We start from the raw sequence: 24,053 nt of genomic DNA on the forward strand, positions 1-24,053 counted from the left end.
TAACCCACGAGATCAAACCCAAATTAAACAACTTTTACTATAGTAACTCACTTGTTGACAAGCATCAATACTGCTCTTTAGGCCAGTTAACAGAATAGTCTACCTCTCACTCTAGAAGTACACAAAACCAATCACAATAAGACACATATAAAGATTAACACTGAAACAGTTCTAAAATTCCCAAATAGTTAATAAATAGATTAGCCTCACTGAATTAAAATCAATTACAACCATAGAAACATAATCATGGCATGATAACACAACCACCCAATTAAACATAAGAGATTCACCCTACTCCATAACATATTCAATGTACATCCTAATATCAAAATAACATTTCTATCGTAATTCCCAAACATCGATGAAAAGATCCGGATACTTCTCACGGACTTCAGCCTTACGTTCCCAAGTTGCCTCCTCAACCCCCGTGGTGTCTCCACAACATTTTCACTAAGGGACAAATATGAACAAAAGATACACAGACACATACGGACAAATACGGAGAAAATACACAGATACGTGTATATACACAGACACATTTGGAGAATATGCCGTTATTAACAAGGAATATTCTGTCTATGGACGTCAGCGAGCATATATCGTTACTATGACGGAATATTCCATTAGCTGATGTCATCGCGCTTAAGCAAAACACGCAAAAAGGAAATAAAACACGAATGCAGGGATATGGGGTTTCGAACCCCCAACCTCGGGCTCAGCCTCTCCATTCTTAGACGCCGAACCAAACCACTTAACCAAGTCACTCTTGTGACAAAAATAGTTGAATAAATGTATATAATACATAAATATACAATATATATACATATATGTATACAACTTTCCTGCTTCTCTCTCTTCCTTCGAAAACTGTGTTTAACACGCGGCCTTGCTTTTGCGTCAGTTGGCCGACAAAAGCAGACCTCCTCGATTTGTAAGCTCACCTCGGCTCTCTCTCCCTCTTTGTCTTCTTCTCTTCCGTCTTCTTCTTCTTCATCACTTTCTTTCGTCTACTTGATCACTCTCTTCTCCTTCTTCTTCCTCATTCCCCTTGAGAGAGACAGAACATTGAGACTGAGCGGAGGAGAAAAGCTACCCCAAAACTCAGTCTGTTATCTGTTATTTCTTTGTGACTCCTTTCTTTTTTTTTACACTTCTCACCACACATGGCCTCATCTCGTCCTCTCACTCTTTTTCTGGATCTCAATGATCCAAGGTCTCCTGGACCGAGTGTCCCTGCTCCTACTCTTCTTAACCTTCCTAGACCGAGTGCCTCTGCTCCTACCCTTCTTAACCTTCCTGAACATAGTGCCCCTGCTCCTACTCTTCTTAACTTTCCCATGATGTCAGTTGAGCAAATCATGGCCGCTCAATCTGACATTGAGGCCAACCACTTCACACTGAGATCCTGCATAGAGACAGTGACTGCGATTACCAAATTGTCTCACCGGCTGTAGAATAGGACTAGTGAGGTACATCAGTTAAAAGCCCAACTTTCTCTGCTCCAACGCATGTACAAAGATGCATGAGCAGAGATTTGCGCTCTGAAGACGGAGAATAAAGAGCTGAAATGGAAGACCACCATCATGGCCCGATTCGGAGCACCTTCGTACTTCGCCTTTGACAACCAGCAGGGGGCCAACTCTCTAGGCGGTCCTGTACGCACTGAGGCAAGGCCTTCAAGGGTCTCCCAAGATGACAAAAGGAGAAAGAGCTTGGCGGGAGGGTCGAGTAAGTGAAGTTAGCGTGTGGCCGTTATCAAAGACAAGGCCCTTTTTTTTTTTTTTATGCACATCAATGGCGTAATTGGCGTAACACTTTGAGCTTGAAAACAATTTTGTTTGACTAAATTTGAGAATGATGGAATTTTGAACTCTAAACTGGACATTGATTCCATATTGACCTGAATCAAATCATGGCTTAACGAAAGAAAACAAAGCAAAACAATCCAAACACACTTATATACATTGACTGGTATTAACGAAAGAAAAACTGTGTAAATCAATATATGAGCAATAAAATTACAGGACAAAAAGGTACCTCTCACAACCGAAGGTGCTGGCACTAACTCTGGTGTGGTAACAGCATACACACGCCTAGTAGGTCTCTAATCCACTTGCTCCCTTCTTGGAGCATAAGCTGGATGTACAGACTGAGCCGAAGAGGCTCTCAGAGTGGCCCTCGAGGCCTGTGCCAACTATGCTGGCTGGTGACTCTGAGTCTGCCTCGATCCAGATGCACCAGGTGTGCCACCCAACTATGGTCAGTACCTCTTCATGTGTCCTGCCTGTCCACACTGAAAGCAAGTCAAAGACTGCCCCCTCCCCTAACTCTGGCTCGGTGGGCGGATTGAAGACGGAGCAAACCGCTGTCCTCCCCCCCTTCTGTGGGTAAGAAAAGGACTTGTGGCCCAACTAGCCACACTTGAAACAAGAAAATCCTCCCTGGCCACCTCTCCCTGCCCCCTGAACTGGGCACTGGAAAAGTAGACCTAGACTGTGCCCCATGAGACTGTTGTGGTGTAAAACCCGTCTGCCTCTTGCTGTCTCAGGCCCCACCCTGCATCTCTTGGCCTCTCTGCCTGAAATCCCTCATCTCCTTCTCTCCAGCTCCTAACCGGGTTTCCATATGTGCCGCTGCCTTGACAAAACGGCTGTACTCCCACATTAGAGACCCGCTCACACAGTAGGCAAGCTCATCTCTCAGTCGAGTCTCAAACTCGATACAACGGCGCTCTTCTGTCGCCACAAGCTCGGGAGCAAATCTGGACAAACTAGCAAAAGTGGCCTCGAACTTTGCCACCGGTGTGCCAAGTTGCTGTTTGAGGTTCTTGAACTATTCCCTCAACCTCTCTCTGATAGTAGCAGGCATATACTTCTCCTGAAAGGCGTTGACAAAGGCCTCCCAGGTCACTCCAATACGTCATCACGCGTATTTCCACCACTGACCCTCTTCTCCCTTCAGTTGAAAGGATGCCAAGGTCACTCTCAGAGCATTGTCCTCAATGTCTAGCATCTCGAATGTCTTAATCGTCTGCTCTAGCCACTCATCAGCCTCTAGTGGCTCTTTAGGATCTCCCACAAAAATATCCGATTGGTACGGAAGAACTTCATTTTTAGCAGGAGTGGTTCTGTCTCTGCAACTGGGGTTGCTAGGGCCTGTGCTAGGTTCTCAGTAGGGCTGAGCAAGAAATCCGTAAAATCCGTAATCCGATCCAGTCCAGTCCAATCCGATAGGTTTGGATTGGTTTTTCGAATCCGTGGTTCGGTTCCGGATTGAAGAATTAAAAATCCGTAGTCCACGAATTGGTTCCGGATTGAACCTCACGGTTCCGGATTGGAACCGATCCGGACCGTATACAAATAGTCTATATTTTTATTATACATCCTCCCCCATAGTATCTTCTCTTATTCTATATAAAATCTAAACTCAAACCTAAACCTCGTATAATATCTTCTTTTATTACTTTTGTTTTTTAGTTTTTAGTTTTAATTTGTAATGATCTAAATACTTATGATGAAACTAGTTTTTTTATGATTGTTTAAATTCTAGAACATTATGTCGCTATTATAAAAAAACATGTTGCTATTGTAGAACTAATATAGCGCTATGTTTATATTTTTATAAAATTAAAGTATTATATATATATATATATATATTTTTTTTTTTTGTTATTTAATTATGTGAATCCGTGGTCCTAAACCGATCCAATCCGTGTTGAAATGGATTGGTTCGGATTGGTTCCAAGATTTAAACGGATCGGATTGGTTCCGATTTTTCAGGAACCGTAGATAACGGATTGGTCCTGGTTTTATCCCAATCCGGTCCAATCCGGACCATGCTCACCCCTAGTTCTCAGCCCTCAGTATGTTCAGTGCCCTTGCTATCTCTCGTGCCAAAGCATCCATGGCCTGTTGCCCAGCTGGCTCAGCCACATTTGTCTGCCCTGTCCCCTCCTCCTGCGCCGAAATCTCATCCGGTATTGGCATCTCGTGCCTCCTAGGCCTACCATGCCTACCACTGCCCCTTCCATGTCCTGACATCCTAATAAAGGTAACACTCGAGATTGGCACAGTCACAATTGTACCGAAGCTAACTCACTCACGTCCTAAGGCAATGGACAACAGTTAATTCATTCCACATAAGCACATAGTCACATAAGCACATACAGATTTTCTTTCTAGATAATGATTGTCCCATGACATTGCTAGAGTTCCAATCAGAAACAGCAGTGATCAAGTGCTCTTCTGACTGGACTTCCAGGAACTCACAAACCCAATCAACATCTCAGAAATCAAACCCCATACACATATAATCACATAAGCATATTATCACACAGCACCTTATCATATAGATATCTCTATCAAGCGAGATAAACCCACTGTGATACTAACCACTCCCCACGTACCCAAAGTATTCGAACCCGGTACGCTCTGATACCAAGTTGTAATGCCTCAAAAATTGGGTAGGGTATATCTATTTATGCTACAAAACCCACCTGATAGACAAACATATATATATATATATAGCTAATTATTCCATACATCAATTTTCATTAAATCCCAAATGCCAAATACATGCTATTCACATCTCAGTACCCCAGTTTACATCCCAAGCATACATTTTACAACAAGTATGAAATGGAAGCCAAACAGATAATAAGTCCCTACAGGCTTACAAATTTATCCAAGAACATTCTTGGTTACACAAAATGGAGTTTCAACTCAACGCAAATACAGCCCTGGGCTTACATTCAACAAAATAACCATAAAACAAAAATTAAGCCTCAGCTCCGAGACCTCCCAAGTTAATGCCTTGACGGAGGCATATCACCTATACCTGAAATGGTTTCCCTTATAGGATGAGCCACAGCCCAGTTGGGATATACTATCCAACATATGAACCATGACAAGACTAAAGAGGAGTATACTCATGCCATGCTCATGATAAAACAATTTATCTCTCTTTTTATAAAGCATGCAATGCTGAGATACAACAACAGATATAAAATCATTTCCATTTTAAACCGTATATGTTACATGAATACAGGCTTTGTGAATCTCTAGGTGAGTGTCTGCAAGTAGGCCCTAATGCACTACCACTGTCATTTTTACGAGTAAACTAGAAGGCTCGACACCTAACCACGCGGTTCTACACCCCCTACCCAGATTCACCAAGTATTCATTTTTTTTTTGCAAATAGATACATTTCCAAACATTTCTAAAAAATAGATACATTTCCAATGAAATGAATGTAATGCAATTTTCAATGCAACAAATGAGGAATATGGTTCAATTTACCTAAGTCTCATGCATTTCTACAACAATCACGGCTATCCTCCACTGATAGCCCAAAACAGATATTTCTAAACAGATATTTAAACAATTAAATTTCAAAAAAAATTCTGATAAATACAATTTATTCCACATCTCATCAAATATGAATAACTACACTAGTTTTCATATCACAATCACGTCCGGTAACCTTTCAAGGTCCATTTCTAATTGTGTCGGTTTTATTCCAACAAACACATTAAGCAAAATAATATCATTAATGTCTAAGAAAATATCATTTTCTTTCCAAACTCATTCTCCAAGCATTATTCAACTATGGCATCATATTTTGATCAAAAGTCCAAAAAGTTAAACATAATTTATTTGTTTTCTTTAAAAATACTCTTTTGGTCGCAAACCGATAAAAATTTCAAAACCGATCGAGTCGAAGTCCATTTTTATTCAAATTTAAAACATAGCTCTTTCATAATCTTACAAACATATTCCAAGTTTACACTTTCGCAATTTGAGTATCAACTCTTTATTTTTCTCAAAATTTCTCTTTTAAGCAAATAAATCTCAAATTTTCTAAAAATTCTAATTAAATTATATACAACTCTGAGCTCCATATAATCAAGTAAACGTGCATAAAGAAGTGTATGAAAAATTCCTACCTCAAGCTAGGAGAGGAAACAAGCAGGAAGCCCCAATTTTCGACTTTGTTGGATTTCGATCTCCACCGGTTAAAACGTTGCTCTCACCAAGCTCTTCACTTTGATCTTAAGAACTATGATCTAAAACCTAATAGATTTTGATGGATCAAAATTTTTACATGATGAATGCATAAGAAAAGAAAAAAAAATGTGCGAGAGAGAGAGAGAGAGAGAGAGAGAGAGAAAAATGCATTATATGTTCTGTCTTGGATGTGCTACAAACCAAACATGACAAGAGTGATGTTGTGCAAATCGTTTGACCTTAGTTAGCATCTGACTCACATACTCTGTTTCAGTCTGGCTTGGAGAACGCTGATGACCAAGCTCATTGTATGGATCAATCACAAGTCCGTTCACCCCATGTCTTAGAACTGCTGCTTTTGCAAGCCCAAGGACCCAATTGATGCTTGGAAGGCAGTCATTCTCACGCTTTATGAGATAAAATGTATCACTCAACCATTTCTTTCCTTGCTCTAACTCATCAATACTCATCCGTTCAACAGATTCACCATACCTTACATCAAAGAAGGGCTTTTTAATGTGTTTCTCTAAAAGCTTCCTTTATTATTATTTTATTTTATATATATATATATATATATATATATATATATTTATGCGTATAATTAAAAGTACAATTAAAAACTTTATAAGATTTTGTAACCCAATTTATAAAATGATATCATTATTTTTTCACCACAAAATATATTTCGTTTGATGATACACATCATAAAATATAATATTTTGTTCACTACGAAATATATGCCCATTTCATTTACTACAAAAATATATAATTTTTCACCATATGGGTCACACCACAAAATCAACTATCAAATATTTATCATAATCCTATATAATAAATAATAACAACTCCCAAGGTGGTTATTATCAATCACATTTTAAAAGGACAAAACAGTTAAACGTGAGTTATTAAACAAACTCAATTTTAAATTTTTTTTTAGGGGTCATTACAGTGTGAATAATAATAATAATAATAATAATAATAATAATAATAATAAATGTAACACTGATTTATTTATAATATAATATTCTAAGAACTTTCTTTATTAAACCCATGGTCATGGGTTCGAGGCCCTTTCTGCTCAAATATGTCAACACCACCAGTACCCTTCAGGAGATTCTATTTGTACTCAAAAAGTCTTTAAATGCGCCCAATTTCTTAATACACCCTGTTAAATTATTTAGAATTATAATTTACTCTCAATATATTCTATTATTTATTTATATTTCTAAATTACTCTTTAATGTACACCCAAATAATAAACAAATCAAAAACCCTAAATTAAATCACTTTGAAAAGCACGGTGCCTCCACTATGTCAATATCAATTAAATCCATTAATACTAAGGCTTGGTTTTGGCATCTACTATATAATCCATCTTTTTATCTTTTTATTTTTTTTTCATCACATTACCTCTCTACTTTTCTGCATATCTTTTCGTAAAAAGACAAAAAATACACTTTTTTAGGACACCTCAAACCAACCCTAAATGTAGATATGGTAAATGGGGTCAAGGAGGTGGAGCAGAGGGTGGGTATGCTTATTCATGATTTGCTTCAACTAAGAAGGTGACCAGATATGCTATGACAGAAGGGTTGGGAACAAGGTTGCTCATTGGATGGCTAAGTTTGGAATTAATGGAAGTGGGTGCTGTATTTGGGGCGTCAGGATCCTCTAGAGTATAATGTCTAGAGTGATCTCCTACAGTAAATAATCCAATGGCTGAAATTAAAACTCACCAAAACGACGTCGTTTTGGTGAGTAAGTTTAAAAAAAAAAAAACAAAAAAAAAAAAATTTGAACACATTCTATCCTTCTTTCAACAACAATGGCGAGTCAGCCTCATCACCGACCCCCAAAAGACTAAAATTCTTGTCGAAAATTGAGTCCTTGGTCTCGAATTTCGTTGCCCAAGCCAACGCAATGTTCTCATTCTCTTTCTTACCATAGAAATAATTGATTACAAAGATAACCAAGAACCATCCGCACGCAATCTCGACTAAATACGATCGTTGAACATTAGCAGTGTTCTTCACAGTTTTTTCAATTTTCAAATCCAAATTCGATTCGGAATCGGTTAAATTCACGATTTCTGGAGGTTGGTATTGTACAGGGAGGCCTTCGAATTCGTCTTCGTCCCAGTACTCGAACGAACTCGTTGAGGGTTTGGAAGGTATATCTGAATCAGCTGAAAAAGGGGTTTGATCAGGGGGTCCATGATCGGACTCGGTGGTGTCGGACTGAGTGATAGTCGGAGGTGTTGGGGATCGGAGAGGGAGATCGATGAGATGGAGAGAGTCATGGTCTAGGGTTTCGTCGTCTGCGTTGAAACCCCCGAAGTGTGAGTCAGCGACGGAAACGGTGGAGAGAGTGAGGTGGTGGAGGAGAGAGAGAACGAAGATGAGAGCAAGGAGGTCGCCTCTGGGGAGGAAGAGGGAGGAGAGAGGAGAGAACCACAGAGAAGAAGAGCAGTGTCTCCTCGCCTCCATCGCCATGATTGTTAGAGAGAGAGTGGGATTTCTAGAAAGAGAAGATGGTCTGTCTGTGAACACACTGTGATTTTCCGAAATTGGCTTGCAGGGGTGAAAAGCTGGTTTTTTTTTTTTTTTTGGAAAGTCCTCACCAAAACGACGTCGTTTTGGTGAGGACGATTCTCAACCGTCGAATCATCCACTCTAGAGGATCACTCTAGAGAGTTACTCTAGAGGATCCGGACGCGTATTTGGGAGGGAGTCACTCTTTCGTGGTTGTTGGGCCCTCTAAGAAGTGAGGGTGGTGTTGTGTATTGTGTTTTGACTATCTATAATATTTTTGCTATCGCTCCAACCACAAAAATTATATATATTTTATTATTTTTATTTGTTGATTGATTTTTTTTATTTATAATTTTTAAATAATAAAACAATAAGAAACAATGATATTTATGATAACAGTGAATTTTGATGGGGTAGATTTGAGTTTTAGAGTGATGAAGAAGATGAAGAAAAAATAACTAAAATTTGAGAAAGAAGATGAAAATAATTGAATATGAAGAATACATATAAGTGGTTTGGGTGTACCATAAGAAAAAAATAATATTTTATTTTAGAATTTAATGTGTATTGTCCTTATTAGTAAATATATTAAGGTATAATAGAAATTCAAATTTTAAAATTTTAATTAAGAGTACTAAATTATTATTTGAGTGTAAATAGAATCATAACTAATCTTCACTTTATAATACTAATTTGCTAGTGGTCACCCGTGCGATGCACGAAATTTTAGAATGTCAATAATCACTAAAAAAAAAATTACTATTCGATTGTATTTCTTAATATTTCTGTTTAGTTTGTGTATATAAATCTTATTTCACATCATTAAAAATATGTAATATTTCACATTATTGAAATTTTTTAAAAAACTCTCATACATTAAGTAAATCATCGCATAAATAATATCTAATTTATCTAAGAATTATTTCAGACAACCAAAAGTAGAGTAACAAAAGCATATTATAATTAATCAAAATGACTAATATTAAATAAAAGTAACACTAATTTTGTTTAATCAATAGTAGATATTACATTAATCATCCCACATAATATAATGAATTGAAATAAAATTAATTTTAATTCCCATTATATTCAGTTAGTGGTTATTTTTTTTTTTTTTACGTGCTATTTGTTTTTTAGTTATATTGATTCATTAAACATAAATAGGTTTGGAATGATTAAAAAAAAAAAAGGTTGAAAATGCATAGAGTTGACTTGACAAACATAAATAATATAAATATTTAAATTATTCAAAAAAAATTTATCATTTTTAATGTGAGATCTCTTCCATTTGCTCAAACTCTGAATCTGAATATTAAAAAAAAAAGAAATTTATGGTTTAGTTCTCAAAGGAAATCAGTTCTTGAAAATAAATTTAATCATGAGTTATTTTAATAGGTTAATCAACAATAAAAAATTAACTGATGAATATATTTAAAGTATAAACTTATATCCAATATATTTTGATGTGTTCTTCATTTTCAATCTAACATATGCGCCAAAAAAAATTAAACACAAATAGTCAATAAGTGAGAGAGTTACTCATTTCCGATGTACCCCGAGAGAGAGAGAGAGTTACAAATTGATAATAGTAGTGCTTTAAAATAAACAAATAAATAAAAATAAAATAAAATAAAATAAAATCTCAATTAAATGATACATTATTAGCAAAAAGAAAGAAATAAAGAAAAAAATAGATTGTAACAAAAAAAATTAAAATAAAATAATAATATCTATTTATATAAACTCACTTTCTCACAAATGGAAAAAGTCATGCAAGTACACATTTCAAATGTAAAACAAATATTTAAGATTTTTAGGCACCGAAAAGGGATCAGAAATGACTTAATGCTGATTGTTTCCCCTCCCCCCAATCTTCTGTTCATGGTTTCTTTTGCATAAACTTGTTTTTATATTGAAAAGATTGTACTTAGACAATAGATATACTTATATGAAATTCTATCATATTTCAAATTTATATGGATAATTAATTGATGATTTTAAAAGATAAAATATTAAGTTCAACTTGAAGATAAATTTTAAAAAGATTAAGATGAAATATATGCGAATTGCATAACAAACTAACAAAAGATAAACATAGATTGTTAAAAAAACTATCCTCTTTTTGGGATATTTATATCCCAATCTTTTATTTGACTCTTTATATTATTTTGTGGTTAAAATTTGAATAGTTATCTTTCTATTTTATTTTTTTATATTTTTATCTCTATCTCTTTGTTGTTCATATCTAAATATTTATCATTTTATTTTAATATATATATATATATATATATAATATTCTTGGCTTTTAAGATGTAAATTGATCCACCACCGATGGCCCTGGCCAAACCCCATCTTACTACCATAACAGCAGAACGATTCATAATAACGATTTTCCGAGAATTTCATGACTGTCAACTTCTATATACAAGATTGTGATTTATCTCTTCTGTTTGGATAAATAAGAAAGATTGAAAAAATATTGAATGGTGTTATTAGCACCTCATGAATTATTTTAGATCTCTTATTTCTTTAGGCCCTCACTTATAAATTTTGAAACCGTCAAAATTTCTTTTCCCCTCAAATAATATCAAAATTATTCTTGTAAAAATATTCCACCCATTGAAGCACACCCCCCACACCTCAAAAAAATCCCTCTTCTAAAAAACCCTAACAAACCCTACCAAAAAGAAGAAGAGCCAAAAATTATCCTTGTGAAAATATTCCACCCATTGAAGCACACCCCCCACACCCCAAAAAAATCCCTCTTCCAAAAAACCCTAACAAACCCTACCAAAAAGAAGAAGAGCCAATGTGATTACTGTCTCTGCTGCCTCATCCACCATTATCACTGTTGGTATGTTCTCTCTCTCTCTCTCTCTCTATATATATATATATATATATATACATAATTTCTTAGTTTTCTCATAATAATTTCTTCTCTTGCACAAAAAAAACTGTAATAATTGGTTTGGTTGATTTTGTTGAGAGATATTATAAATTTTGAGTTTAACAGAGATCTACGCAGCAATATTATTAAAGCTACACGATGAATGAACAACTTTTGAACATGATAATGGATTTGGGTTACTCCCAATAACTTCTGCAAGTGTTAAAAATTTTGACAATTTAATACATTAAGAAATTTCCATGTTCGGACCTGCATTTCCGAACATTACTTATTTGTTAGGGAATGCCTTCCCAAACAAATTACTAATGTTTGGGCCTGCATTCCTGAACTTGAAAAAATGAAAACTTATGCAAGCGTTAACAATTTTGACCGTTTAATGTATTAAGAAATTTCCATGTTTAGACCTACATCCCTGAACAATATTTATTTGTTTGGGCCCGAACAAAGAAGTAATGTTTGAGTCTGTATTCTCTAACTTGAAAAAATGAAAACTTCTACGAGCGTTAACAATTTTGACCATTCAATGTGTTAAGAAATTTTTATATTCGGATCTACATTCTCGAACATTACTTATTTGTTCGGGAATGCCATCCCGAACAAATAAGTAATGTTCGTGCCTGTATTCTGCCAAAGGGTTATCGTTGTTACCGTCGGAATATTGTCATTGTCGGAGAAGTGTAGATAGTCAAATGGCTGCTACTATTACCGCCGAAATATTGCCGCCAAAGGATTTTCAAGGTTTTGAAGGTAGGTAGGTTTTGAAGGTGGGATTTGGGAAGATAGATGGGTGGTGATGGAGGTATGTGCTCTCATAAACGTTAATTCATAATGTAGTAGGTGTGTAGGTTTAATTGTGAGATGATGTGTCCCAAAATTAATAATGTCCTTTTTAGTAATTTTATTTGAGGTTATTATTGTAATAAAAAAAAAGATAAAAATTAAGGGAAATTCTATTTCCACACACCTGATTAGCTTAGGGCACACACTTAATGAAATATTAATTTAATGACAATTACATTCTAAATAAAAATTACCATAATAGACATCCAGTAACACCCATAATATTATATAGAAAATTCTCTGTATACATCTTTTAGGAACAAAAAAAATTCAATATACACCTTTTGAATTAAAAAAAATTAAACTCTAATTTTTCCATTGTTGTCATTTTACTTGTTACACACTCTATACTCATTTATTGCTTGCAAAGCAGTACTCTAAAAAATCTCTTATATTGCTTTAATCTCTAGGTTTATACTGTACTATTTACATCATTTAATTATTAGTTTCACAATTTTTACTTGAGTTTGATATGGAAGAGTTGCAAACCTATGGAAGTTCAAACTCAAGTAAAAATATATCTGATGACAGCAAAATCAGTGCTGAAAGGTTAGTTTTTTCGTGTAGTAATTTTATTTTATTTTTGCGTTTTCTAGTCGGATAGTCAGTGTGGAATTTTATCAACCTATTCGGAAATCAACTTCCGAAATACAAGTTATATTTCGATATACAAGTTCTGAATTTGTGTATATTTTTCGATACTTTGAAATTTTGTATTTTGTTCAGATCTAATTGGTCGAAATTATACAGATTATTCGGTGATTAAGTTCCGAATTAAAGAAACAAATTCGGACACCTAGTGTTGAGATCTCCAAACCGTGCCTTGGAGTGTAGAGATATCTGAAAATGGTAAATGTAATAATAAAATGATAAATGTAATAAGAAAATGGAAAGATTTCTTACATTAAACAAAGGTTTTCAATAGTTTTTAGTGGAGATTCAATGGAGCTCTTCAAGGTCTTCAATGGAGACGAGGAAAGTTCGAACCTTTTTTTTTTCCCCCTCTGTTTGAACGAAGTCATTTTGGTCTTCACAAAAGTGGGTGGAACTAGAAATGTCAATTAAGGTCAGTTAAAGTGTGTGCATTTGAGGGTAAAGTGTGTGTACCATGGTTATGAGTGAAGGATGTAATTGTAATTTTAAGGGTGTGGATTGAGAAAATTTGTTCATAATTAAATTAATAGGTGTGTGTATTGAGAAAAGATTTGCCTTAAGTTCATTAGGTATGTGAAAATAGAATTTCGCAAAAATTAAGGAGTCTAAAATAAGTTATGGGTGCTAATAGCAGCATTCAAAATATTTATCTCTTATATTGTTTAGCTAAGTTATATAAAAAAAAACAAAAGAAATGATATAATATTAGATTATCAAATTAACTTTTCATAAGTATTAGTCTTCTTATTTCTTTTATATATCTAAAGTGGTAATTTTTTTGTATTATAACAACACATGTTTCATTTTTGGTTAATTTTATCTCACACTACATAAAATTTTAATACATACCATTTTATATTGTTTTGATATAAATTTTTGAACAAAAATTAAATGTTCAAACATAAATTATTAACAAAAAACAGTTGATAAAACATAAACAATTGAATGGATGTATATCTGAATAATTTATTTTTATTCATAAATTTATATCTAAATATTTGATTTTTATTTAAAAATTTATATTCAAATGAAATTTTTTATGATGTGGAATAGAATTAATTTCCGTTCATTTACCTCCCAATCGTTTGGAGACATTCAAAGTAGGAATTATTGACCTTTCTTCCCATTTCCCTCCTTTTTGCTTATCTAATTGTTTGATATACATCAAGAGATAAATGTATTTCTACCCTACATACTTTTTGAAAATTTTATGTCATTTTATCTTTTAGTTATGATTAATATTTTTTAATTATAATTATAGGGTGGTTGGCTTAGTGGGTGACAACTGGGGCCTAGAGGTTTGATCCCTTTCAAGTCTCAAGTTCGAATCTCCTAGCCAGTAAATGCATATCTTGAGTCCACAGACTGCATGGTGTAAGCCCTCTTTACGCTTTGTGTCGAAAGGCTCTGAATCCCTTAGCCAACAATGTATACCTTGAGTCCACGGACCGTATGGTGTAAGCCCTGTTTATGCCCTATGTCGAAAGGCTAATGCATACCTTGAGTCTACGGACCGCAAGAAGTAAGCCTTGTTTATGCCCTATGTCGAAAGGCTTGTTCAAGCTGTAAGAACTTAGCCTGATACACGTAAACTGGACCAAAATACCCCTACATAACAAAAAAAAATTATTTATGATTTATAAGATCTTTATTTATATATATTATTTTAATTATGAATCAAAAATTATAAAATTATCTCAATTTGTTCTTGGGTATAGGATACACCAGTTGACGAATGTGTACTATAGCCTTTCCCATTTCTTTTATTTTGTTCCCAAATCACCCAATCCAAACTGTATGTAAAAAACCGGAATTGGGGTCACTGTTGTGCCTGTTGTGACTCAATTTAAGGTGCATTATGAGCTTATTTTATGATATGAACCGTTCATTTTGTAGGGTTTGTTGAGTACTTCATGCCTACCAAAAATTATATTAATCGGATATCAATAACTATATGATCGAATCGCATATTTTTTATACTATTTCTCAAAAGAAAAACTTATTGTTTATTTTTTTAGTTATTGATCATATAGTTATTGATATCCGATTAATAAGATTTTTGATAGGCATGAAGTACTCAACAAAATCTACAAAATGCATGGTTCAGATAATAAAAATAAGCTCATAATACACCTTAAATTGAGGTACAACAGCCACTAGCACAGCAGTGACCCCAAGTCCAAACCTACTCATTGACAACAGCTACTCATTGACAACAACTTTGGGAGTAGTGATGGCAACAGACCAATTTACAAACGATCTTTCTCACAACTGTTTCCTTGAAGAGTTGTTGATAGGGCTCCTCCCGATTCTCATCCCACATTCATTCATGGAGGGACTTTCCCTACTGGAGGATATACTACATGTATGTATATATCTCCAATTCCTTTATGGAGTCTTAAAAGCTTGAGATTTTCGATGGAGTTTTGTGGCCTCCAATAATAATTGTTGTGTTAATTATACTTTTCACTCTTGTAGTTTGAGCTAAATATCATTTTAGTTCCTATAGTTTCAGTTTGAACAATTTAGTATATACCTTTGTGCGGGGAGCAAATATTCAGGCAAGCCCACACTCCTTTCTTCCAAGCTCCTGTCTGTTCAATTGACCTGCGAGCACAACGGCGGTGAGATACCCGGCGGTGTGTGGCCGGAAAACCCCTCCGACGATCAAGTTAGACACACACACAGGGATAGAGAGAGAGAGAGAGAGAGGACTGAGTTGAGTGTTTAGTGTATGTCTCACCAAATGTTTATCTGTCTGCGTATGGGGGGCGCAGTCATGCTTATATACCTTCTGCGCCCCAAATATACTCCCAGTGATCTCTCAACACGTGGCACTGCTATCCCATCTGTCAGCATAAACCTTGCTGAGCACCACCTAACCCAACTGCCTACCCATGTTCCTGGGAGCTCGGCAGCCGGGCAGTATCATCTCAGCCATCGTCTGCCATGCTGCGCTTCATGCCTAAGTACTCCAACAGCTAAGCTCAAATGAGGATCGGACTCGGCGGCATCTCGGCAAAGCTGAGCTCAGGACTACTCACACTTGTCTGCGGTCGACCTACCTACCGAACAAACGGGTACCTCGGTCCAACCTTGCCTTTCCTGGCAATGGACTTTTCACCTGACCGGCTTCGCAACCACGGATCCTTGCAGCTCGGTCAATCAACATGCTGCCTTAACCGAGCAGCTTCCATCAAGGCCGGGCCACACAACTTGGCCCAACACCTGTTCGGCCCAAATTTGTCTGGCACAACACTGTCCGGCCCAAATCTGTCTGGCCCAACCCTGTCCGACACAAATTCCATATCATTAATCTCCCTCTCAATTGCCCCTTAATTCCGTCCGCGAAAGCGTGACTGGGATTACTCACTTCGACCGGGATAACACTTCCTCGGCCCTCAGAATGCTAAATGGCAACCAGACTAGTTAACATTCCTGTCTGCAAACTTGCCCGGTTATACTCCTCGGCTGACGTTCTCTTCTTTGAAAGTAGCCCAGTTGGCTCCTCAACTTTTCAACCCATCTCTTCAGTTCTGACGTCGCCATAAATGGGGACACGTGGCGGGCTGCCATTGGTTCTCAAGCAGCTAACCCGCCGTTTTGCCAGAATTTGAATTTGGGCGGTCTCGTTTCCTCTATAAACATCCCCCCCTCGTCTTCCTTGAGGTCTTACTGACTCACTGCCATTCCAAGCAACCCAAAGCTCTTGCCTCTCCTTTGCCATTCCCGAACCCGCGCTCGAAGAAGAAGCAGCCACTGCTCCATATTGGTAAGCTCTCCAGCCCTTGTTATTTGTTATTTTCATTGATACTTCATACAATAGGGCAGCAAAACGTAGTTCTTAGGACATAGGACATAGAAATCATCCCAAACCTCCTACTACTCATGGTGTTCTTCATTTTTGCTGATGAACTTCGAAGAACTTGGGCGGTCCGGGCTCCAGGACTTCGTTTGATCTAAAAACCACCCCCGACTGACCAAATAAAATGTTTGCCCCAACCTTAGTGAAAACCGGGGTAGGCAAAGGGTTTGGTCGATCGACCGGGCTAATATTTGGTCCGATTTACGGCCGGGCTCCTTGGCTAACAACCGAGGTGGTTTGGCACAATCTATGACCGGCCGGGCTCCTCTTACACTTGACAACCTTTTCCTGCAGAGTCCAAGTGGACCCCTGACCACTTCCGAGGCTCTCAAAGACCGAGCAGCCAACAATTCACAAGTCAGTGCCAAACCTCCTCAGCCGAAAAAATTTGGCCAGTCCTTCATGGGGAAATTTCGATTTCTCGTAGATACTCCGGCTGCACTGGCTGCATTCAGGGAGGGGTACGGCATCCCGGCCGATGTCCACCTTGAACTTGCAGAAATTGAGACAACGCCTTGGGGCAGGGAGGAATGCCCTTTCACCGTGCTATCAATCGTCAAAAGGGGCCTTCGTTTCCCACTTAACCCATTGATCACCGAGTTCCTCCGCCGCACCGGGCTTGCACCCACTCAAGTGTCCACCAACACCTACCGAATAATAAACGGTGTGCACGAACTTAACAACCGGCTAGGCACAAACTTAGGCTTAGCCGAGATATTGCGACAATATACTCTCGGTCACACCGGCGATGGTCTCGCTTACTATCTTAAGATCAGGCCGGGCAAAGAAAAAATCATGACCGGAACACCGGACAAAGACTTGCACGATGACGATTTCTTCTGGGTAACCGGTAATTACGAAACAGCCGAGGTACCGGGCTGGTTCATAAGCAAGAACTTCGGCTCCGCATGTAAGCCATGCTGTCTTGTTTGGTCAATTCGTTTTAATTATTCTACGCTTAACCATTTCCCTGTTCCTCATGCAGCAATTCAAGCCTTACATACAAACTACCAATACCCCAACGCAGAAGCAATCCGGACCGTGCTCCGCTACAGCCACCGAGATTGCAACGAATTGCTCGGCTACGTGCCAACTTACAGATACTCAGCACCCCGCCGGAGTAAAGTTACAGACTTTCTCCGTGCTCCAACTCCTCCCCGAGACCCAACTTTGCCAGACGTCCCGTTTATCCGGTTATCTGACGCCGAGGAGATGGCAAAAATGAGTCGCATCAAGAACTTGCTGACCGCGACATCGGCCGAAATACCGAGCATTGTCCCCCATTCCCAAGTTGCTAGTCAATCCAGCAACCCTGTGGTCGCCCTGGCGTCTCCAGCTGCCAGGCAATCCAGGCAAGAAGCTCGCCGGGCTAGCAAAAGGCCTCGCGCAGATCCATCTGCCGAGCTGGTTGCCGAGCTCTCCACCGAGCAAACCACAGAAGCCGCAGACCCAACTCCAGCATGGCGGCCGCAGCTTAAGCACCGGGGAAAAGACATCCCGGCTAACGCTTCGATCAAGGGTGATAAAGAGCACCTGCTTGACTTTGATCTCTCAAAAGCCCTGTTTTTACCGAGCGATGTGGTCGGTAGCGACCACGTTCCGGACACTCGGCTTGTGAAGTCTTCTGTAAAGTCCATGGCCAAGGTAAGTCTCAATCTTTTGCTGAAATTTTTGTTAAGTGTTAGCACAGTTTCTAATTTCTCCCAGCTTTCTCCTTGCAGGCTATCCAAAAGCAGCACCTGGTCTTGGAGCGAATCCACCGACTGCGGCAGAAGGCGAATGACACTGCCGGCCAAGTCCAGAGTCTGCAGACCGAGCTCGGCCTAGCAAAGTCCTCACTTCAAGTGGCCAACGCTGACAACAACAGGTTGCTCGGCCAGCTTGGGGAGGCCGAGAAGAAGAGAGACGAACTTCAGGCCGAGCTGGATGAGCTCAAGGCGTCCAGGGAGAAGAAGTGTGAGAATGCCAACAACGTCGGCTTTAAAGAGGCCGAGGATAGCTATAAGAAGCAGGTCTTTGCTACTCAGGATATTTATTTCAAAGCGGGCTAGAAGTCAGCCTGCGAACATCTCGGTCAAGGCCCAGGCACCGATGTGTTTGCCGCTCCCGTGGTTGCCTTCCTACCGGTCTACCTTGTGCCTTATGCCAACGACGTCTTCAGCGCGTTGCAAGCTGAGGCCGAGGAGGAACTTGCCAAATAAACCAAGGTAAATGCCGAGGAGGGAAGCGGCGAGGAGTTGCCCGGAGAAAAAGAGGCCGGTGCCCAAGAGCGAACAACGGGTGATCTGGACGCCGCTGAAGACGAGTTCTCCCATCTTTCCCCCTAGTGTAATTCTCTTTTTCTTTCATTTTGTGCTTTGCGTATGTAACCGGGCTCTATGCCCCTCCTTTGTACTTATTTTCTCATCAATGAAAGAGCCTTAATTTCACAAAAGTTTGCACGATTTTCTCCAATTCTAACTTTAGCAAAACATCTCGGTTTAGACCACCAGGCCTAACCGGAATGCACATCGCGGTATAAGTAGCAAAATTGAACTTCGTCAACCGGAACAACCATCTCGGTGGGAACATCAGAGTTGAACAAATCACCAAGTTTTTCAACCGGAGCAACACATCTCGGTTAAAAATACATAAGTTGAACAAAACATCAACTTCTTCAACCGGAGTGGATCATCTCGGTTTTAATATCTGAGTTGAACAAACCATCAACGCCTTCAACCGGTGTAAATCATCTCGGTTGGAATCCCAGAGTTGAACATACCATTAACTCCTTCAACCGGAGTAGGTCATCTCGGTTGGAATCCCAGAGTTAAACAAACCATCAACTCCTTCAACCGGAATAGGTCATCTCGGTTGGAATCCCAGAGTTGAACAAACCATCAACTCCTTCAACCGGAGTAGGTTATCTCGGTTGGAATCCCAGAGTTGAACAAACCATCAACTCCTTCAACCGGAATAGGTCATTTCGGTTGAGAATACCTAAGTTGAACAAAACATCAACTCTTTCAACCGGATTAAATCATCTCTGTTGAGAATCTCAAGTACTCCAAGCAATCAATCAAAATGTTGAAGCAAAGAAGACACTTCTATATATTGACAAAAAGAATTACATTCTGAAGTGTAAGGCAAAAAATTCTTTTGCACAAAAAGAAAACAAAAGCTAGAAATAGTACAGTTTGAGATTGGCCGCATTCCATGGCCGCGGGATTGCTCTACCATCCAAATCTTCCAAGTGGTATGCCCCCTTGCCCGCCAGACCGGTCACCTTATAGGGTCCTTCCCAATTGGCACCTAGCTTGCCTTCTCCTGGCACCAGGGTATTACCCATAACTTTTCTCAAGACCCAATCACCCACCTTGAACGGTATGAGGTGCACCGTCTTGTTGTACTTCCTGGAGAGCTCTTGCTGGTAGGCGGCCACATGGATAAGAGCCTTTTCCCAGCGTTCTTCCACCAGGTCTAATTCTAGAGCAATGGCCTCGGCGTTCAGCTCAGGCTCAAAACCTTCACTTCTGAGAGTGGACATGCCAATTTCCAATGGAATGACCGCCTCCATGCCATAAGCCAGCGCGAATGGAGTTTCCCCGGTCGACCTCCGAGGGGTTGTACGGTATGCCTAGAGGACGCTGGGGAGTTCCTCAGCCTACTTTCCCTTCGCCTTCTCCAGCCGTTTCTTCAGCCCGTCAAGAATGGTCTTGTTTGACGCCTCGGCTTGACCGTTGGACTGTGGGTAAGCCGGGGTGGAGTTGTAGAATTCAATCTTCAAATCTGCACAAAACCCTCTGAATAGGCGGCCGTCAAACTGGGTGCCGTTATCAGAGATCAAAATTTTGGGGACGCCGAAGTGGGTTACCACATTCTGCCAGACAAACCCGCTTCACGTCTTTCTCCTTAATGGTTGCCAAAGGCTCAGCTTCAATCCACTTGGTGAAGTAGTCCGTTGTCGCGATGAAGAATTTGCGGCTGCCTGGTGCGGTTGGGAGCGGTCCCACTATATCTAACCCCCACATTGCAAATGGCCAGGGGCTGGTGAGGGGAAGAAGTTCTCTGGCCGGCTATTGGATTTGATGTGCAAACTTCTGGCACTTTTCGCACTTGCAAACATATTTCTGGGCGTCGGCCTGCATGCACGACCACCAATAGCCTTGTGAAATAGCTCGGTAGGCCAAGGACCTGCCCCCAATGTGACTGCCACAGATGCCTTCGTGAATTCCATACAGGAAGGTTTCCACGCTACTTGGGTGCACACACTTCTGGTAAGGACCGGTGAAAGACTTTTTGTACAAAACGCCCGAAGGAGAGAGCCAGAACCGCTCTGACTTTACACGCACTTTGTGTGCTTCCTTCTTGTCGGTTGGAAGAGTCCGCTCTCTGAGAAAAACGATGATAGGGTCCATCTAGGACGGACCTAGGTCGGCGCAGAATACTTCTGTCTGCCCGGTTTCTTCAATATTGGGTCTCGGTAGGAAGTCGATCAAAAGAGGGTTGGGATATGAGCGGTCGACCATAGAGGCCAGGCCGGCCAGCTCATCTGCCCGGTCATTTTCTTCTCGGCCAATCAGTTGGACTCTAATCGCCTGGAATCGCTTGATGTGGTCCTTGACCAAAGCTTGATACTTCATCATTCTGTCATCCTTGGCCTGGTAGACCCCAGAAACTTGGTTAACCACAAGCTGGGAATCACTGTAAACCATTAACTCTGATGCCTGCATCTGGAGCGCGCTCTTGAGACCGGCCAAAAGCGCCTCGTACTCAGCCTCATTGTTGGATGCAGGGAAGCCAAGGGTGACAGAGTGTTCAATTGTCAACCCGTCCGGTGATATCAAAACAATACCTAGCCCGACGCCGTGACGGTTCGAGGCTCCATCAACAAAAAGTTTCCACATCTCCCTTACGAAGAGTTTCCAGCATTCTGAGGGGTCCTGAGAGGCTTGAAGGTTGATGGGGTCACAACTGCTCGGCTGTGCGGTTTCAAGTTCTGTGTTGATTGGTTCCAATTCAGTCCCCTTTGATAATTCGGCACCGGATTCAGCAAGTTGATCTGTAATGCTCAAGTCCGTAGGTGAATCACCAGGTGGCGGTACTATGCCGGCCGCAGGCTCTGAGCTCTGTGGTTCCAGTTCTTCCCCCCTGGTGATGCGGGACCGGACAGAGCAGGTGGGTCGGTGATACTCAACTCCGTACTCAACTCCGTCATCGCATCACCGGGTGGTAAAATCGTACAAACTGAGGATGCTTCAGTGGTGCGCACAGACTCTACATTGCTACCTCCGCAGAGTGGTTGTATCTCGGATGGTCTTACGTGTACCTCATCATCTGCCGCGGTAATATCGACCGGGCACACCGGATGAGTTCCAGGTGAGAATTCGGCGACGAAGTCGGCCAAAGTCTGGGCTTTGATGGCTGTGCGTGGCTGGAACTTTACGTCAAACTGTCCCAACTCGATTGCCCACTTAAGAATCCGACCGGAGAAGTCGGCTCGCTCGAATAAAGCTTTGAGGGGGAACTCGGTCAAGACGACGATGGTATGTGCGTGGAAATAGTGTGCCAATTTTCTTGAAGCCATCATTAATGCTAAAGCAAGCTTCTCCAACGACAAGTATCTCGACTCTGCCGGTAGCAAAGTTTTGCTGACATAAAAGATGGGGAGATGCTTAATTCCTTCAGTCCGGACGAGCACCGCACTGACTGCATGCTATGGCAGGGCCAAATAAAGATAGAGTACTTCTCCAGGCTCCGGTGTGACCAACAGTGGCGCTGAAGACAGATACTCCTTGAGCTCGGCCAAAGCTCGGTCACATTCTTCATCCCAGGAGAACTTTGATTTTAAAGACTGAAAGAAAGGGCGGCAGTGATCTGATAACCGGCTTATAAATCGATTAAGCGCGGCGGCCATTCCGGCCAGATGTTGTACGTCTTTCGCCGAGCTAGGCCGTTTTAACTCTTGCACGGCTTGGATTTGTGTAGGGTCTGCTTCGATACCTCGGTTTGTGACTAGGAATCCCAAAAATTTCCCGGATCCCACGCCGAAGGCACACTTGGACGCATTCAGGCGTGGTTTATGCTTTTTGAGAATGGCGAACATCTCGGCCAAGTCGGACAAATGATCTGCCTGATGCCGGCTTTTAACCACCATATCATCAATGTAAGCTTCCATTGTCCGGCCCAATAAAGGAGCAAACATCTTGGTCACCATCCTCTGAAAAGTTGCCCCGGCGTTTTTCAAACCAAAAGGCATGACTCGGTAGCAGAAGAGTCCCCTTGGTGTAGAAAATGAGGTGATTTCTCGGTCGGGGCCATGCATGGCAATCTGGTGATAGCCGCGGTAGGTATCTAAGAAACTCAGCCTGTTATGTCCAGCCGTCAAATCCACAAGCTGGTCAATTCTAGGCAAAGGAAAGCTATCTTTCGGACAAGCTTGGTTGACGGTCTTGTAATCAACGCAAACCCGCCACTTCTCATTCTTCTTCGGCACCACCACCGTATTTGAGATCCACCAAGGATAGTGCACTTCTTGAATCGCTCGTGCCTCCAGCAAATTCTTGACTTCCTCCGCAACCACCTCGGCGTGATGCAGCGCCGATCTCCTTGTTCGCTGAATGACTGGCTTGGCTCCGGGGAAGACATTAAGATGATGGCAAATAAAACTTGGATCGAGGCCGAGCATGTCGTAAGGCGACCATGCAAAAACCTCGATGTTGGCCATCAAAAACTCAACCATCTCGGTCCGTTCTGTGGCAGTAAGGCTAGAGCCGAGCAAGAAGAACTTGTCTGGTTGCTCTGTATCAATTCGCACCTCTACCAATTCCTCGACAGCTTTGTCCTCGGCCTTGGTGCCCACATCATCGAAGACCCCCTGGTCCTCCGGTCCCTCAATCATCTGAACAAATCCCTTGGCAGCCCGGCTACCGTTGACTGCCACGAAGCACTGCTTTGACATGACCTGATCGCCCCAAATATCCTCGATTGCCCCCATAGCCGAGGGAAATCTCATTACTTGGTGAAAAGTCGATGCCACGGCTTGCATAGCATGTAGCCACCCCCTTCCAAGGATCAAATTGTAAGTAGATGGCACCTGTAACACCCAGAACTCCACCTGTTTGACCACGGATCTCGCTTTGACCGGTAGGATAATCTTTCCCAAAGGCCACTCCGGTTGTGAGTTGAAGCCAACCAATGGCGAAGTCGTCGGGGCCAAATCCGTATCTCGGAGCTTGAGCTGCTTGAACGCGTCATAGTACATGATCTCG

The 24,053-nt window shown here is 40.4% G+C and overlaps 2 protein-coding genes across 2 annotated transcripts; both read right to left on the bottom strand.

Moving 5' to 3' along the window:
• Positions 1-7,810: 7,810 nt before the first annotated feature.
• On the bottom strand, positions 7,811-8,497 carry LOC145803764 (uncharacterized protein At5g49945-like). Its single transcript, XM_082897104.1, has one exon. The coding sequence runs from the start codon at positions 8,495-8,497 to the stop codon at positions 7,811-7,813; it is 687 nt and encodes a 228-aa protein (XP_082753230.1).
• An 11,320-nt stretch (positions 8,498-19,817) lies between these two features.
• LOC145803765 (uncharacterized) lies at positions 19,818-20,359 on the bottom strand. Its single transcript, XM_082897105.1, has 2 exons — positions 20,069-20,359; positions 19,818-19,889 (listed from the first exon to the last, which is right to left on the bottom strand). Exons 1-2 carry the CDS (start codon positions 20,357-20,359, stop codon positions 19,818-19,820), a joined length of 363 nt encoding a protein of 120 aa, XP_082753231.1.
• Positions 20,360-24,053: the final 3,694 nt, after the last annotated feature.

This window comes from Camellia sinensis, chromosome 12, assembly GCF_055761805.1.
Source record: "Camellia sinensis isolate YWXY chromosome 12, ASM5576180v1, whole genome shotgun sequence".
Lineage (NCBI taxonomy): Eukaryota > Viridiplantae > Streptophyta > Magnoliopsida > Ericales > Theaceae > Camellia > Camellia sinensis.